The sequence below is a fragment of the Nicotiana attenuata genome, unplaced genomic scaffold (genome assembly GCF_001879085.1).
Source record: "Nicotiana attenuata strain UT unplaced genomic scaffold, NIATTr2, whole genome shotgun sequence".
Taxonomy (NCBI): domain Eukaryota; kingdom Viridiplantae; phylum Streptophyta; class Magnoliopsida; order Solanales; family Solanaceae; genus Nicotiana; species Nicotiana attenuata.
The window spans coordinates 73,228-90,448 of NW_017674416.1; the positions used below are offsets into that span (position 1 = coordinate 73,228).

Here is a 17,221-nt window from a genome sequence, read left to right on the forward strand (position 1 = left end):
AGTAAGTACAGTTTAGTACTGGAGTTGTATAACTACCGTACGGTACCGACTAAGACTGTTTGTCTCATTTTTGTCTTTCTATCATCTCTACAGTTACCCCCCCCGTACCCCCCCCCCCCCCTACCCCACCCTTTTTTTTTTTATATAAAATTTCTTTGACTGACGGTCATGAGCATAATAATTTGATTGCCACCATGCCTCAGCATCCTTATTTGGACAAAGCCAAGTGTCTTTCTTGGATTCAGTGTCATGTTTTTCACTCTTTATTCATCTAACACTGTTTGAATAATGTGGAGAAATAATCTTGATAAAAGTTACATAATAGAAAATTATAGTTTGCTTATTACGTATGTGCAGTGAATTTGATTTTTTTAGATTTCCTCCTTGGACTTCGTTTAAAATAAAAACAGTTGTCCATCTTTTATTTATTTAAAAATAAACTGTTGTCAATCTTGTTCTTGTTAACATTTGTTTTCCCCCTCTTAATACTGGACACTGCAGGGGTGGAGGTGATGCTGTTCAGATTGTGCAGCGACATCATTTTGCATCTCACTTGAAAAGAATGGCTGTAGTTGTTCGTGTTCAGGAGCAATTTTTTGCTTTTGTCAAGGTTTGATGCCTAGGTCCTTATCTAGCTAGCTTTGTATGGTTGAATGAGGTCAAGTGTATAGCAGATAAGATTTAGAGGTACTTCTGGTAATGGGTGTTTGAATTGGCTTTTAAAAAGTAGCTTATAAGCTAAAAGCGAAAAGTTGGTAATATCTAGCTTTTGGCTTATTTTTGTACTTTTCATGCGTAAAATGCTTTAAAAGCACTTTTTATCATTGTCAAACACCACAAAAAACTAGTAAAGTGCTTAAAAGCCAGTAAGCACTTAAAATAAGCCAATTCAAACACCTCATAGTCAAATTCGTAAAATGCTTGTTTCTTAGTATTCTTTTTTGATAACATTTCACATTTGTTTATACTTTATACTGCTCATTATTTATTTCAGTCCATGAAAAGAGATGATTCCTCTATAACCATTCTGGTGTGTAACTGGCTGGCTTTTTCATTGGTAAATAAGGAGTGGATACTTTACTTTTTTTGATGAAGTAAAATAGTTTCATTCAAAAAACATAAGATGCAGCAAAAAATCACAAGAAGTAAAGATAAACATCTGCTCCTATATAACAGATTACCTTAGAACTAGAGAGCAGATGCAGTCCAAAAATTGGTCATAGCTAAAAACAGTGGCCTTACTAAGTCGGTAGAACCATCAAGAAGATCTGGCAGATGATCCCAGCATGTATATTTTGGTGTATATGGGCAGAAAGGAATCGCAGATGCTTTGATGGAATATCAACTCCCAACAGCTACCTGAAAGCAAAGTGCCTTAGGAATCTATATAGCTGGAGCAACCTTTCCTCTGTAAATGATTTAATTCCATTTCTAGATTTTATTAGCTCTCTGTCTCTCGTTTGATTGCCAATTTTAGGCTTTTGGCGCTTCTGGTTAGCTCCCTGGTCAGAACTATATTTTTGTGTAAATGGAGCTAACCAACCTCTTTTGTAATGATTTGCATCTTCTTGATGCCAGCAATATAACACCTTACTTCATAAAAAAAAAAAAAAAAACTAAGCCAGCTGAAAAGGTTCAACAAACACTTAGCTTTAAGAGCATGAATAGGAGTTGAGAAACCATCAAAACATCTATGATTTCTTTAATTCCAAATGGACCAAAAAATACAACCAGGCACCATAATCCAGACATTCTTGATGGACTTCCCAACTCTCCTAGAACACCAGCTCTGATAGGCATCCTTCACACGGTTAGGCATGACCCAGGCAAGACCAAAGCTGGAGAGGAACATACTCCATGTGTCTGCTGCAACTGCACAATGAAGAAGAAGGTGGCTGACACTGTCTAATTTCATCTGGCACATGTAACACCTATTCACAGTCGGAATGCATCTCCTAGATAGATATGGGTTAGCATGCTTCATAGAAGGCAGTCCAACAATAGCACTTCACCTTGGGAGGTAATGTAGTCTTCCAGATGAGTTTCCATGGTCATTTATCAATTAAGTCTTTGTTTGAGCATAGCTGGTAGTAGCCTTCCCTTACAGTATATACGCCTTCTTTTAACTTCCCCAATATCAGTTTGTCCCTCTCTTGAGGATTGACCACCACCCCTGCCAATGTAGCAAGTAATTCCTGAAGCTCTTCTACCTCCCAATCTTGTATATTCCTTCTGAGCTGAGGAAGCCATGTGTTATCCTGCCTACTGGCTGCTTATCTGTGAGCTTGTCTTTTTAAACTCTTAGGACATGTTTTTATCAAATGTTCCTCCTCTCTGTCTGCCCGTGCTTGTGTGCAGACTTAGCTGAATGTACGAGGGGCATCTCTCCGAGTTGATGTAGTAAATATGTGGCCTTCTTGAATACAACTTATTGCAGATATATGCCTGAAATAGTTATAGATATCTTTGCTTAGCCTTTATGATGGTTCATCATATGTTGTTCAAGGATTAAGAGGATGAAAAAGATGATTATACGCCCTGTTTGGGGCTGGAAGACTGTGGCCAAATCTGATGAGTAGGAGAAACAGATAAGATAAACTATTGGAATTGTATTACTCAATCTGAAGAAAGTCTATTTCTTTTGGGAGGTTCTGTATTAGCTGAAGCCAGTTGATGAGAAGCTAATTATGCTATTTATAGTCTCTCAAACCTATGAACAGACACCGAAAAGTATCCTCCTCTCTACTTGGTTAACTCTCGGGCAGTTTAGACCTAACCCCTACCACCATAATAGATGAATCTTCGAGTTCTCTTGTCGAGAGATGGTTGTTTTGGGATGGATTTTCTTAGTAACTGTTTTGTTTTTTGGTAAAGCAATTTCCTTTGAAACTTAGGCCTGCATTATTTGACGAATGGAAGGGGAGATTGATCCAGAAGATTGAGAGAAGAACAATGATGGTTGCCCAACAGAAGACTTTTGCTATAGTGATGAAAACGATGAAAGCTTGCACTGGTTTGAGTTTATCAAACGAAAGAGGAACTTTGTCAGCAAAATTATGATAGAGACATATTCTTTGGTGAATTTGCATTATCCTTGGACTAGCATAGGAGGATATGGCAAACTGTCGAAGATGGAAAAACATCACGATTAGAACTAGAGATCAAACATTTCTCAGAACTTCAGCATATGGGGGGATGGGCTTTGCAAGTTAAAAGAAGGTCGATGCACGGAGAACAAAAATGACTGAGAATGGGAGGATACAACAAATAAAATTTAAAAAGTTGGTCGAATTTTTTTTAATCAACAGTCATGAGGATTGATCTAGAATATATGCAGAGGTTGCTGAGAAATTGGACGACAAGAAAAGCAAAGGTCACTCTTGGCATAGAGGATGGAAATTTGAGATGTTGATAAAGGGCGCGACCTTGAAAGAACGAATACAATATCATTGCATATGTTTAGTAGGAAGATTTGGTGATCTAACGAGTTAACTCGTTTTTATATTGATAAGGTAATAAGATTTTATTAATGATTGGGCAAAACAGCTCATAAGAGGTATACCAAAAAGTAGAAAACCTTTAAAAAAAGATGGTTTTATACAAACAACATCCAATCTTTTATACATAAATGAACCTCATTGATGCACCGAAAAGAAATAAGGGGGCTACTCCTAGCATCTACGTTTTTAAAGCAAAAGGCAGAAACAAGTGACAAGAACCATGGGATTTGAAGCGTAAAGCGAGAAGTGAAGTGCATGTTTCTTTGAGCACGACTTGGAAAAAAATAAATAAGACCAACATATATAAATTTAGTACTATAACAATGAAATCACCATTAATATAACTAATTCAGCTTGAAATGTTTAAGAATCAAAGAATTGATCGCTTCTTATCTAAAGTACTTTGTGCGTCGTCGTTTCAAGTGCACACTTCTTTGCGTAGCTTCACTTGTGAAGTGATATCTCTTCTCCTCCCCTTCACATCGCTTTATATGAAACGATGACTTTTAATAATGCGGCTAGCTACTAATGTTCTGCATGTAATAGAAGTGCAAAAGTGGGTTGGGAAGTATGGATGATTTGGCTGGCATATTGATATGAACCGTATTATATTTTCTCGTTGAATTCCATTAAAGAGTTGAAACATCGAGAATCAATATTGGTGACTGGTACATGAAAGGCTCAGAAACTACTACTTGATGGGTGGCCACCAGACTCACCACTCACTAGCTATTGCTTGTACTGAGGAAATTTTACACCTAGTTATGTATGGATTAAGTTGTTGAGGTTACTTTACATCTATAGTTGGAGAACAAACATTAGGAGAAAATGAACTATACTGAAAATGCTCAGTGGAGGGTTGACATTTATTTCTTTTAGTAAACTGAGATTGATTGGTGAACAACCGATTTGATGAAGCAGAAGAACAAATGGCTGAGATTGGGGTGAGTTGGGTCAGTTGGTCCAAGTGGAGGCATTAAATTCTTAGTGCACTACACGAGCTGGTTAATAGGGAAGGAACTGTAGAAGGATGCCCTTTGGTTTGTTGTTCTTGATGACGATGATATGGTAAAACTTTTTGTATGTTTGTCTTCTTGTCAACTGATAAAGAAAGTTCGATGTTTCTGTCAAAAGTATTTTCTGGTGATGGTTGAATTGTTGTTGGAAGCTCTTTGGTTCAGTTGAAGAGTACCATGTGTGCATAGTTCTCTGACACGTCCTTATGATTTAGTGTGTTTTGCATCACATGAGGATGCAGATTGACGTGGCGGTGCATTTACTGGATATTTATCCTTTATTCACCTTTCATCGAGGTGAGGGTCTATCGGAAACAGCCTCTCTGCCGTCACAAGGTAGAGGTAAGGTCTGCGTACATACTACCCTCCCCAGATTCCACTTGTGGGATTATACTGGGTTTTTTGTTATTGTTGTATATCTTTTTGTTTCTTAGCAACTCTTTTTTGTGTTTGTTGGTTGGCCTGATTACTTTTAAGCTAAAGTATATGTGTGTGCAAACGGTGCAGTCCTCAAATGCAAATTATTTTGGTTCACTCAAGCACATTTTTTGGTTTCCATGGTACATTTAATTGTTTAATTTCCTACTTGCTATGAAATCAATTTCTTTTTTACTAAATATTTCCAGGGTGCACCAGAGACCATTCAGGAAAGACTCATTGATGTCCCACCATCCTACGTGCCAACCTACAAGAAATACACCCGTCAAGGATCACGTGTATTGGCTCTGGCTTTCAAGTCTCTGCCAGATATGACAGTAAGAACCCCTCCATGGGCAAATATTTTCTCTAAGATGTCTCCTAGTGCTCTGCAAGCCATATTTGTTTCCTACTGTCATTCAATGAGGATGGCTCTGTTTGTTTAGGAACTGAGTTGAAGGAGCAGGAATGACTCTATTTGTTTAGTAACCACATATATGGCAGAGGGAGCAGAGATGATTTTATTTGTTTAGTAGCACATATATGGCAAAAAGTTCATTCATGGGTTTAAGGGGTAGTGGAGCTGTCAGCCTATGAAGCATGGGTACTAGATCTTATACCACGATTTGGTCCCAAGTATGATATTCAATGTATGGCAGAGATATGCTTGAGATACGGTACCTGTACAGTATCTGAAAGTGCATCATTAACTAGAGGAATAGTTAGTTCCCCTGTTTCATGTACTTTACACTATCTAGTCTAGCATAACAATACGCTAAAGAGCAAAATCATAAAAAATCTTTTTGAACTTTGCAGGTAGTTTTCAATACATTATTGACCCAAAAATGTCAGGAAACGTCACAAGAATTATCTAAAAGTGCATCATTTTTTTATTTTTCTGTATACGAGCATCCTTATTTTGGGCTACAAGCACATCTCTTAGAGGTCAAATTGGATATGTTTGGGGTTAAATTCAATTTTTGGAAAGAAGAGATGTGCTTATTTTTATTTAATAAAATTTACTTACGTTTGATTAAGTTGGGACTCGTTGCTGTGATCCTATTGTCTAATGCTTTTAGATAATATCTTTTATTGTTCAATTATGAGGTCGGGTGTGACATCACTTCGTAATTATAAGTTTTGAAATTTGTAGAATTCTCGAATGTGTTATATGTCTTGTTTTTGTTCCCAAAGATAGCGGTTCTATTTAACATATAATGAAGAACACAAACTTGTTTAGATATATTATTGTGCCCAAGTTCAAATTTTTTCCCCCAGTTCTTAAAAATATTGTATTGCTGTATTCCACACACCAAATAGCTGTCATTTTTTGTCTGAGATACTGTTAAGACTCAGGTTCTATGTGATTAAATATTCTTTCAAGGGCCACTTTAAAATGTACTCCCTCTGTTCCAGTTTATGTGAACCTATTTCCTTTTTGTTCCGTTCCAAAAAGAATGACCCCTTTCTAAATTTGGTAAGAATTTAGCTTAAACTTACAATTCTACCCTTAATGAGAAGCTTTTATAACCACACAAATGCTCTGAGCCCCTTTTTGACTTGTTTAGGACCACATATTCCAAAAGTCTTCATTTTTTCTTAAACTCCATGCCCAATCAAACATGTTCACAGAAATTGGAACGGAGGGAGTACTGGATATGCTTAGCTGTATTATTTCTAAACTGAAGCCTTGTGTTCCCGAAATGTATCTAATTATCTGAATGTGGGGTCAACATGTTTTATTATACTTTCGTAATGTTTCAAGGATTAGCAAAATATGCTTATAAAATATAGTTACCAAGGGTCCCTTCAGCAATCTGGTTGTGTATTTGGAAAAAAAGGAACATAAGATATTTGAGTTGTAAATCGGAATTAGTTGAAGATGTGAATCCTTGTACAGTTCATAGAAAATCTGTTCAGATAGACTGGGTAGACATTCTTTTGCAACTTTTGGATGTAATCACAGCACTTTCTTAGTGCTTTTTTATTCATCAATAATGCTTTTTCAAAAAAATATTATACATACCAAGTGAAAAAGATAACAAAAAATTACATTTAAATAGCAATATAGATACATGTCTGAGAATTGGATATTTCAATTATCTAACTGGATGATGCACCAAATCATAGTTACTGATGTTGCCCTGATCTTGTTGAACTGTAAATGTTCTTCACAGTCTCTCTTTCTCTCTCTCTCTCTCTCTCTGTGTGTGTGTGTGTGTGTGTGTGTCTGTCTGTCTGTCTCTTTCTCTCCTTTTTCGGAGCAAGCAATTTTTTCCTGTCGGTTTGCTTTTTACATGGTATCCAGTTTTCAATCCTTATTTTTTCTATTTCTTTTCCATTTTTTTTTGAAGTTTTCTTGATTTTTAATTTGGTGAAGGTTAGTGAAGCCAGAAGTCTGGAGAGAGAGATGGTGGAAAGTGGGCTTACTTTTGCTGGTTTTGCGGTAAAGCCCAATTTTCCTTGTGTTATAATGGATCTGATGTTCACACCAGGAAAATTGTACTTAGCCTCTTGAACATGTTTGGTATTACTTCGTTATGATATGTAGGTGTTCAATTGCCCCATCAGAGGAGACTCAGCCACCGTCTTGACTGAATTAAAGCAATCATCTCATGACTTGGTAGGTGTGGTTTGGTTTATTTTTTCATTTACTTGCTTTGTTCTTGTGTTCTCAGCCACTTACTGTTTCGTACAGTGCTGAACATTTGCTTACATTATTTTTAGATTGTAGGCGTTAACCAATTACGTAAAGCTTCATGAAGCTTATCAGAAACAAAAATTGCAGAAATTATATTCATGGTCTTTGTTTTCCTAGTCAGGCAATTTGTCTTTGGCACATTATGTTTTGAAGTCTCTCAAGGTGTCACTTCTTAGAAGTTTTATTAGGCAGGGAATCAGTTACAAAGACCTAGAGGGACATAATATTCTCATGATGTGACTCTTTGAATAGAAACACCTAGTTTGGCTTGTTCAAGCCTGTACTTCCGAGAATGAGAGCCATCTTCCTTTTAATGAAACCTTCTTGTGGCAACTTTGACAATCTAACTGTGATAATGTGCCAGAGGTCATATAACAGACTTCTGAGCCATCAATTTAAGTGGTTTTAGAATATTTTGGAAATTAATTTCCATCCAGGATAGCAAGGTAGAGAGAACACACAATATTAGCTCGCTGTCTTCCATGTAGGTATTTAGATTAAATTTAAAGGCTCCTTTGGTCTTTGTTTATTCATCTTATTGTTTCTTATCCTATTCTAGCTGAATTCTTAACACCAAATCAGCCCTTATGTTTCATAAGTTCAACTACATCCCACGACTACTCATCTTAAAAGAAACATCCTTAAGCTTTTTTTGATACTTAGAAACAAACATCCTTAAAAATATCAAAACATTACAACTTTTGTCCAAAGCTAATGCTCCCTAGAAAACCCTATACCTCCCCGTGTTTCATCATGCAGAGATATATGCAGCCCTCTCCATTGAATACCAGTAAAAATCTTTGTTGAAGTTGGGTTGAACTGAATGTCCTCAAGTGCTTTCATGACTCTTGTTCTCTTGCTGATAGCCGTTTTTGAAAATGCAGAAATTGATGCGTCTTTCTTCCCTGCAAAATCTGGAAGGTTCTCCTTGTACCTATTTCTTCAGAGAGTGAAGGAACTACATTTCTTAAAAAATTCCTGATTCTAACTTTAAATGGTTTTTCAGATGTCGGTGATTCTAGCCTTTAATGAAACAAAGGGTTAAAAAATCAAATCATTGCGGATTGTAAACATAACCAAAATACTATTTCACACTTCGAAATCCAAACTTTCCAATAAGTGAGCATCTAATGACAAGTGGAATAAATAGTGGGGAATGTCGCAATTGAAGGAAGAGCGGCAGTCCTCCTTGGGATGGTAGTATTATGGGAGAACAATGCGTTTGGTGCCGTGAAACAGTCCAAGGAGACATGCAGTAAGCTTCGCGCTTTCTCTGGAAGATCTTCACTCTGTTCTCCATCCCCAATATTCTGGTGCCAGTTGCTAGGCATCCACTTCTGATGGAACAGGAGCAGGTGCTCGGTTTTTTGACAGATGTTGGGTTAGGATGAAAGTTGTTTAGTTCTAGAAAGTTTAAGGACGTTTTTTTGTTAACATGAGTATTTAAGAGGCGCTTTATAGTCATAGCAAGATAAGGGGTTTGTTATGTTATTTGTCAATTCATACTAAAATAAGTAGGTTCAATGTTGTGGTGTTAATTATGATTTGTACTTGAATAAAGAATGAGGCAAATCTAAGATATTACTCTCTTTGGTCCATTTTATATAATGGCGTTTGAATGAACAGAGTTTAACGTTAATTTGATTTAAGTATTATATTAGTGACAGTGGAAGAAATTTTTAAATGGTTTAAAAATTAGTTTGATAGGGAAATCATCACATCAAAATATAAATTAGAATAACTCAATAAAGTGAATTCTTAAAAGTTGTTAAAGTTGTTTAAAAATGCAAAAAATTTAATATCTTGAAATGTCCCAAAAACGAAAGTGTGTCATATAAGTAGGGAAAGTTGGAGTCTCATTGGGTATCAATGGGATATATGAACACTAAAACTATCAGCAAATGAAGAGCGTGTATCACAAGAACATCTCACGTTAAAAAAATATCAACCATGATGCAGATGTCTCAAGTAGCTCATATTGAGTAGAATTGTTCATAAAAAAATCAAAGCTCCCGAATAAGGTCGAAGTACTGCGAAAGACACATAACAGACATTAGACTATACAATTTGATGTTTTATTTAGATATGTGGTCTTATCACTTTCAAGCTTCCAGTACTCATCTATAACCTTGGTTTGATAGGTCATGATTACTGGTGATCAAGCTTTGACAGCTTGCCATGTGGCTCAACAAGTACACATTATCTCAAAACCGGCACTGATTCTGGGACGTACAAAAAACAAACAAGGATATGACTGGGTTTCTCCTGATGAGACAGAGATAGTCAGCTACAGGTAGAAAACGACTGTTTGATGCAGTATTGCATTCTGCTTTTATACAGTTTAACCTGTAATTTATATTTGTTGAAGATTTTGCCGGGTAGAGCCGTCCACAATTGCTTTTTATTCTTTGTTGCCGTACTAACAAGATTGGAAATCTGCATTATTGATCTCAAACATTCTTTTGCTTTTTCTTTTATTGAAGAATTAGCTAAAAGAAAATAACAAAATGGATTTGCCAGAGTAGTAAATATCTTGAGTTATATTCTTCACGTAAATGGATTTAATTTTTTATGCTGAAATTGTAGAGATTTTTTACACTATCTTTGTAGTCTAACCATTTATAGCAGGTAAGTTACTATTCTGATCAGGTTACTAATTCATGTTTACCTTATAGGTGACCTGATTGTATTTTTTACCCGTCTGTGTTTAGTACTAAATTCTAAATAAATTAAGATGAGTTACTGAGATTTTCTGTGCAATAAACAAAACATTGCTCAATCATATTCTTTTTCAGCTTTTCATAATCTTTTGTCATATAAATTTGTAGTGAGAATGAAGTTGAAGCTTTATCAGAAGCTTACGATCTCTGTATTGGAGGCGAGTGCATTGAGATGTTGCAGCAGACATCTGCTGTCCCCAAAGTTGTTCCGTATGTGAAGGTTGGAAATATGTGATTGATCTCTCTCTATAAAACACACACACTCTCTCTCTCTCTCTCTCTCTCTCCTCCTGACAAAGGTATCACTTTACCCAGGTATTTGCAAGAGTTGCCCCAGAGCAAAAAGAACTTATATTAACCACTTTTAAGTCAGTGGGAAGGATGACGTTGATGTGTGGTGATGGGACTAATGATGTTGGAGCTCTAAAGCAGGTATTACATCGTTTTTACTTTAATAAATTTGTTGTTTTCAAATGGGTGCAGTAACCTGTGGAAACCCTGTTAGACCTTTCAGAAAATGAAAATTTAAACATATTGGAGGCTACTTTAGCACCTTGATCCATGGCAGGAAAAGAGCCCCATTTATCTTATGCTTAGGTACAAGCTGGTATGGCGTGGGTAATTATCCTTTAGGTGTGCATCCAAGTTTTTCAGCAAGTTTTGTGTATCTTGATAGATCCACATGGAGTACCCATACTTGGTGTCACACTTGTTTGACATGAGCACATCTAGAAAAATGAAGTGTCCGTCTGCCCATGTTTTAAAAGGTGTGATCTGCCATAGCCTAGCTACGTCGTGATACATAACTAAAAGATTGATCATGTGTAGTTTATAAGCTTATTTGCTGTTAATTTCTTTGTAATGATGGTATTTTGTGTGAGCAGGTACTGTCTATGCTCTGACCTCTCCCCTCTGGCCCTCTTTTCCCCTTACTTTCTGTCCCTTGCATCTCATCTGAAGGGGTTTAACTAGAAATCTTCACTTTCCAACTTAAGCTATACTAGGAAGGAGATGCTGTTTAATGCACTTTTTTAGGCATTGCTTCTTGGCCTGCTTTGTGGTTTTGCTGTACTGCATTATGCTTCTTCCGTCAATCTTCACCGTCCCAACATAAGTTATACTAAGAAGGAGATGCAGTTTATTGCACTTTTTTGAAGCATTGCTGTTTGGCCTGCTTTATGGTTTTTCTTTGTTGCAATATCCTTCTTCCTCCTTTTTTTTGTGTGACTACTTTTTCCGATATTTTGAGACTCGTGGGATTTGCTTCTTTCAGGCACATGTGGGAGTAGCTCTACTTAATGCAATACCTCCCCCTAAGAAGGAAAAATTATCTGATGGATCGTCTAAGAATGATACTGCAAAACCTGCCAAGGCAAAGAAACTTAAACCTGCTACAGAAAACGGAGAAGGCACTTCAAAAAGTAGAGCTACCAGCAGCCAAGCCACCAATCGCCATCTTACACCTGCAGAGATGCAGAAGCAGAAGCTCAAGAAACTTATGGATGAGCTTAATGAGGGAGGAGCTGATGGTCAGGCACCAATTGTGAAACTTGGGGATGCCTCAATGGCATCGCCATTCACTGCAAAGCATGCTTCAGTCTGCCCTACCACTGACATCATCCGTCAAGGTCGTAGTACCCTGGTGACCACCCTGCAGATGTTTAAGATTCTTGGACTTAACTGCCTTGCTACTGCCTATGTCCTGAGTGTAATGTACTTGGATGGTGTCAAGTTAGGTGATGTTCAAGCTACAATCAGTGGGGTCTTCACAGCAGCCTTCTTTCTATTTATCTCACATGCTCGGCCCCTTCCAACCCTCTCAGCCGAACGACCTCACCCCAATATTTTCTGCGCCTATGTCTTCCTCTCCCTTCTGGGACAATTTGCTATCCATCTGCTTTTCTTAATTTCTTCTGTTAACGAGGCTAGCAAGTACATGCCTGATGAGTGCATTGAGCCAGACTCCGATTTTCATCCAAACCTTGTCAATACAGTTTCATACATGGTGGGATTGATGCTACAGGTAGCAACCTTTGCTGTGAACTACATGGGCCACCCCTTCAACCAAAGCATACCCGAAAACAAGCCATTCTTATACGCCCTTTTGGCTGCTGTGGGCTTCTTCACAGTTATCACCTCTGATTTGTTTAGGGACTTAAATGACTGGTTGAAGTTAGTTCCTATGCCAAGAGGTTTGAGAGATAAGCTGCTGCTTTGGGCATTCCTGACATTTTTGGTCTGCTATGCCTGGGAGAAGTCATTGAGGTGGGCTTTCCCTGGTAAGATGCCTGCCTGGAAGCAAAGGCAACGTCGTCTTGCAGCAAATTTAGAAAAGAAGCGCAATTAGTTCTTAGTTGTATCAGTTTTGAACGGCAGAGATTTAGATCTGGCTGGTGTTCAGCAACTTCATTTTATTGGCAATACAGCTATCAGGGCCTGCTGGATGGTATATTATTGTACTGAAAGATCATGACTAGAATTTTACTGGATTTTGTCATCTCCATTCATGAAGACCCCAAGGATAGGGGGCATACCGCAGCAGCTCGGTCTTTCCCCCGTCTTTTTATACAAGAACTAACAGAACTGTTGCTTTATTTATGGCTACTTCCAACAGAAAGGAAACAGCTGAACTTCGTTTTTCTTATATTGTACTAGTGTATTGGAATTGATACAACACATTCTATCTTAACACATTTTGTCAGGATCATAAAGGAATGTTAGTAGCTTCTTTCTCAGTTCAATAATTCCCTTTTCCCTCATGTAGGCTCTCAAACGTTGAAACTGCTTACTAGATTAATGTTTATGTTTACTTGAGGAGAAAAGTTGAATCTCTAGCAGAAGCGTTTAGGAACTGATGTTTGTTGTGTTTTCACTGTGGTGGCTTTAGCTGTTGTCTTTTGCGTTGCCGTCTCTTGCGTTCTTCGTGAAAAACGTTCGGTTAATTCGATATTTTCAAGTTGTTGCCTTAAGAAGAGTGAAAATAGCATGGACTAGCCAGTAAATATCCAACGTTCGTAAAGTCGTTGAAAAATAGTCACTATTTTGTTGAAATACGGAAAGTTCCAGCATAGATTATGGAGCTCCTGCATATAAATTTCTAGCATATTTTGTTAGAACTCTAGCACATTATGCTGGAATCTCATAAGTAAAAAATTAAAACTCCAGCATATCATGCTGGACCGCATTTTAAGGGTGTTTTTGTTCAGATTTTATCTTTGCATGAAAAAATGGCTAAATTTTGATTACTTTTGAAACTGTGGTTTTTCTTCGATTACCAATTGAAAATCTGGCTATTTCTAAATTTTTTCCTTAAGAAGACACCAAGAGAGATTAATTATTTTATTCTAGTGTATCACACTTTAGTCACAATGTCCACATAATTCTCAATTCAGAAGAAATCAATCTTATAAAAATTGTTGGTTTGGCGAAAAGATACATTACAAAATCATTTACCCAAGCATTAACTTCTCACAAATTCATGGATGCCACAAACCAAAAAAGAAAACCAAGAACAGACTAGAGGAATAGTTAATTTCCCTGTTTCATGCACTTTGCACTATCTAGTCTAGCATAATGCAATACACAAAAGAGCAAAATCATAACAAATCTTATTGAACTCGTAACGAATTGTCAATACATTATTGACCAAAAAATTCAGAAAACATCACAAGAATTAGCAAATCTAGTACGTCCATGCTCTGTTGCCAAAGCTATATCAACGTTAATTGCCTATTTTTTCACAAAAAATAAAAAAAAAATCATAAGAATTAGCAAAAGGTAATTTGCCCATGTTCCGGGGCCAACAGTGAGAAGATATGGAACTGGTATTCATCTTGCATCAATAAATCAAATTCAAAATCAACATCAGCAGTATTATTTTTGTTCCCAGATAGCCCATAATGTCCATTGGAGCAAGGCTGTTCAATTGGATCAAGTTCAAGTTGTTGATCATAATTAGCAGTAGAAAACCCAATCTCTCCATCCCAGTAAGCGCATGGCTGTATTTCAGTTGGACCAAATTCTTGAGCATTAACAGAGTTGCTACCACCTCCTATAATATCGCTCAATATTTCAGCAAATTCTTCTCTTTCTCCATCACCATCAGAATTCATAGCGGTAATTGATTTCCCATTCAAGAACTCAATTCTTCTCTTTACAGCCTCAATTTTTGAGTCCAATGCCAACAAAACATTTTCTTTTCCCTTGGTATTCTCAACATCAACAACAACATCGTTGTTCTTCTTTTGCTTTTTCAGAGAATATTGTTTGTACCGATCAAGAATTGGGTTGAGATCAGTGGGATATTTCGGCCAAGATTCTACAGTTCCGTCGGCATCAACGATAATGGCGCAGGCTTTGATATCGCAGAGAATGGAAAGCTCCATTGTCTTCTTCAAAACACAAGCCTTTCTCTTTAACAGTGCTCTTTTGTCTGCCTTCATTGTATTACATGAATGAATGATATGATAATTTAGATTATTATTACGTATATATAAAAACCTTTTCCTTCGAACACAAATAAGGAAACGCGTCAAAGGGCAAGTGTAGCCCTTGCCTTAACCCCCAAAATAATTAAGGCCCCCAAAATAAGAAGTACTATTATATTATTATATAATATATATTCCATAATTTATATTTATATGATTATTAATAAAAGATTTTAAATTTTAATTATTTTTAATATTTGGTAGACGTAAGATTAAGTGAGTTAATTGGATAACTTTTTCTTACTAAATTAAATAATATATTTACCTTCTCATCAGTTTTCTTTTTTTTTTTTATGTATAGTCTTTTTTCATGGTTCTTACGATTTTACTTTCTAATTTCAACTCAAATTCTCTAAATTAACTATTCCTTCTTGTCACATTTGAGTGATCCACACACCAGAAAGCAAGTTCTTTTGTGTCTCATCTTTTTTAACTAAAAAATCCCCGAGGCAAATGTCGCAAGGTCCAAAACATGATGAATAATGGGCTCACCCTTTATCATTTTCACTTAAGGGAAGAATTCAATACCGTATGACACGCGCCTAACTCATACATCATGAGTTGCGCTCTCACCACTATATCAAAGTCATGTATGTTTTTTTTTGTGCCTCAATATTTTATGGATTTTATAAAAGACGTTTCAGGGTCTTTTTATTATATTTTAGTTTAGGCCACCAGTTCTGTTGAGCCGTCCCTCATTAACAATCAACAATTATTTATAGACTACTGCCCCACTATAAACGTACTGCTCAACTAGCTTCATTCACATTTGGTAACTGAATGACAAATTCACTGCCTTTAATGCTCTTATCATTGTTGCATTATATTATGTGAGACTCTATAAATTTGATTGAGAACGTCAGAGGTGGATAAGTGGCTCTAGTAGGAGACTAGTAAAGCCTTATTTAGGTCCCCCAAAATTTTTAATAATGAATTTTATAATTTTACTTCAAATTAGACAATATTAATGTTTGTAGAAAAAATAAAAAAATACAAAAAAATTGTATAAAAAAAAAAGAAAAGAAAGGCGTCTACTCTTAAACAGTAAAAATATTTTTAATACTTTGAATTAAATTGCTTAAATCTTCATATTAGTAAATTTACAACAATATCAAAGGTAACATATTGCAAATACATGTCTAACATCTCATTTATTTAAATTTTCTTCTCTAATATAAATAATAATATTCTATGTGAAGTTAAAGACTTTATGTCATTTAAGAATATATACTATAAACAACAAGTATGAAACAAATGGCAAGATTAATTTTTTTGCATATATGTGTGTATACGTACTAATAAAAAAAGTATAAGGTCTCTTATTAAAATTTGGCTTTAGGCCATTAATTTCATGGAGCCGCCCTTGAACGCGTGGAGCCTAATTATCGCGTGCCGTGTGCGTCAATTAGGAACGTTTTCTTTCGCTCACTTAGGAATGTATGAATTTCAGAGTATAAAGTTAGAAACCTGTTCCGTCCGACACAAATAAGAAAACAAATAGCATAATGCGTCGAGCCTAGTTATCGTGTGCGTCAACTAGGAAACTTAGGAATCTAATCATACTAACAACTAATAATAACAATGACAAACGATAAATACGGTAAGAAAAGATAAATGATAAATTACTACGTCAGGCTTCTCTATAACAACATACCTATATAACAATTATTCACTATAAAAGCCAAGTTTTTCTTAGAACTAATTTTTTATGTTATATTTTACCCCTCTATAACAGCTTTATACCTATAACAACAACCATATTTATAATAGAACGCTCTTTGTAAAATTATACCTCTATAACAACCATATCGAATCTTTAAGATTACTAATAATTCTAAAAATATGGACACAATCTACTCCATTAAAGAAGTTACTATCTTGCATAATATATAAGATCTGAAGATTTGCACTTAAGCTCTTCGATTGTCTTCGAGGGAAAGCTATTGGATACCTTTTTGCTAAAAATTTGGATACGAACATTCGCCAATTTAAGCGTTATATTAGTAAGAGATTAAAATCTACGAAACAAGCTACAATTACAAAGTTCTTCCATCAATCTTGAAAGAATTTATTTTTCTAGGTAGCTTTAAAATGTCTGCCTTACAGTTTAATTATGTATAAATTTAGTTATGAATTTATTAATATGTATTAGCTTTCTTCAATATTTAACTAGTTGAATAAGCATATCTATTGTGATTTAAATTTGAATAGTTTTCTTATCTTTTATATGTATCATTAAAAAAGGAAAATTAGAATAATTATTTTTTGAATTTTATTATTACATCCAAAAAATATTTAAACGTCAAATGCTGTTATAGGTATATAACGATCATTCACTATAAAAGCAAAAAAATATCGGAACAAACGAGTCTATTGTAGA

At 35.8% G+C, this 17,221-nt stretch overlaps 2 protein-coding genes across 2 annotated transcripts in view; one reads left to right on the forward strand and one right to left on the reverse strand.

The window, feature by feature from the left end:
• Nucleotides 1–13,188, forward strand: part of LOC109218636 (probable manganese-transporting ATPase PDR2) — a 22,787-nt gene extending 9,599 nt beyond the window's left edge. The window contains exons 14-21 of the mRNA XM_019383006.1: nucleotides 502–610; nucleotides 5,143–5,271; nucleotides 7,314–7,379; nucleotides 7,485–7,556; nucleotides 9,776–9,927; nucleotides 10,463–10,574; nucleotides 10,670–10,786; nucleotides 11,628–13,188. Coding sequence (XP_019238551.1) covers nucleotides 502–610; nucleotides 5,143–5,271; nucleotides 7,314–7,379; nucleotides 7,485–7,556; nucleotides 9,776–9,927; nucleotides 10,463–10,574; nucleotides 10,670–10,786; nucleotides 11,628–12,701 — 1,831 coding nt within the window. The 3' untranslated portion in view covers nucleotides 12,702–13,188. The remainder of the gene's footprint in view (nucleotides 1–501; nucleotides 611–5,142; nucleotides 5,272–7,313; nucleotides 7,380–7,484; nucleotides 7,557–9,775; nucleotides 9,928–10,462; nucleotides 10,575–10,669; nucleotides 10,787–11,627) is intronic.
• Nucleotides 13,189–13,879: 691 nt separating this feature from the next.
• Nucleotides 13,880–14,845, reverse strand: LOC109218635. The gene has a single exon (XM_019383005.1). It carries the CDS (start codon nucleotides 14,794–14,796, stop codon nucleotides 14,122–14,124), a length of 675 nt encoding a protein of 224 aa, XP_019238550.1. The 5' UTR covers nucleotides 14,797–14,845; the 3' UTR covers nucleotides 13,880–14,121.
• Nucleotides 14,846–17,221: the final 2,376 nt, after the last annotated feature.

Excerpts from the sequence above, each read along its gene's own strand:
- LOC109218635 (XM_019383005.1), bottom strand. The coding sequence starts at position 14,796 with ATGAAGGCAGACAAAAGAGCACTGTTAAAGAGAAAGGCTTGTGTTTTG.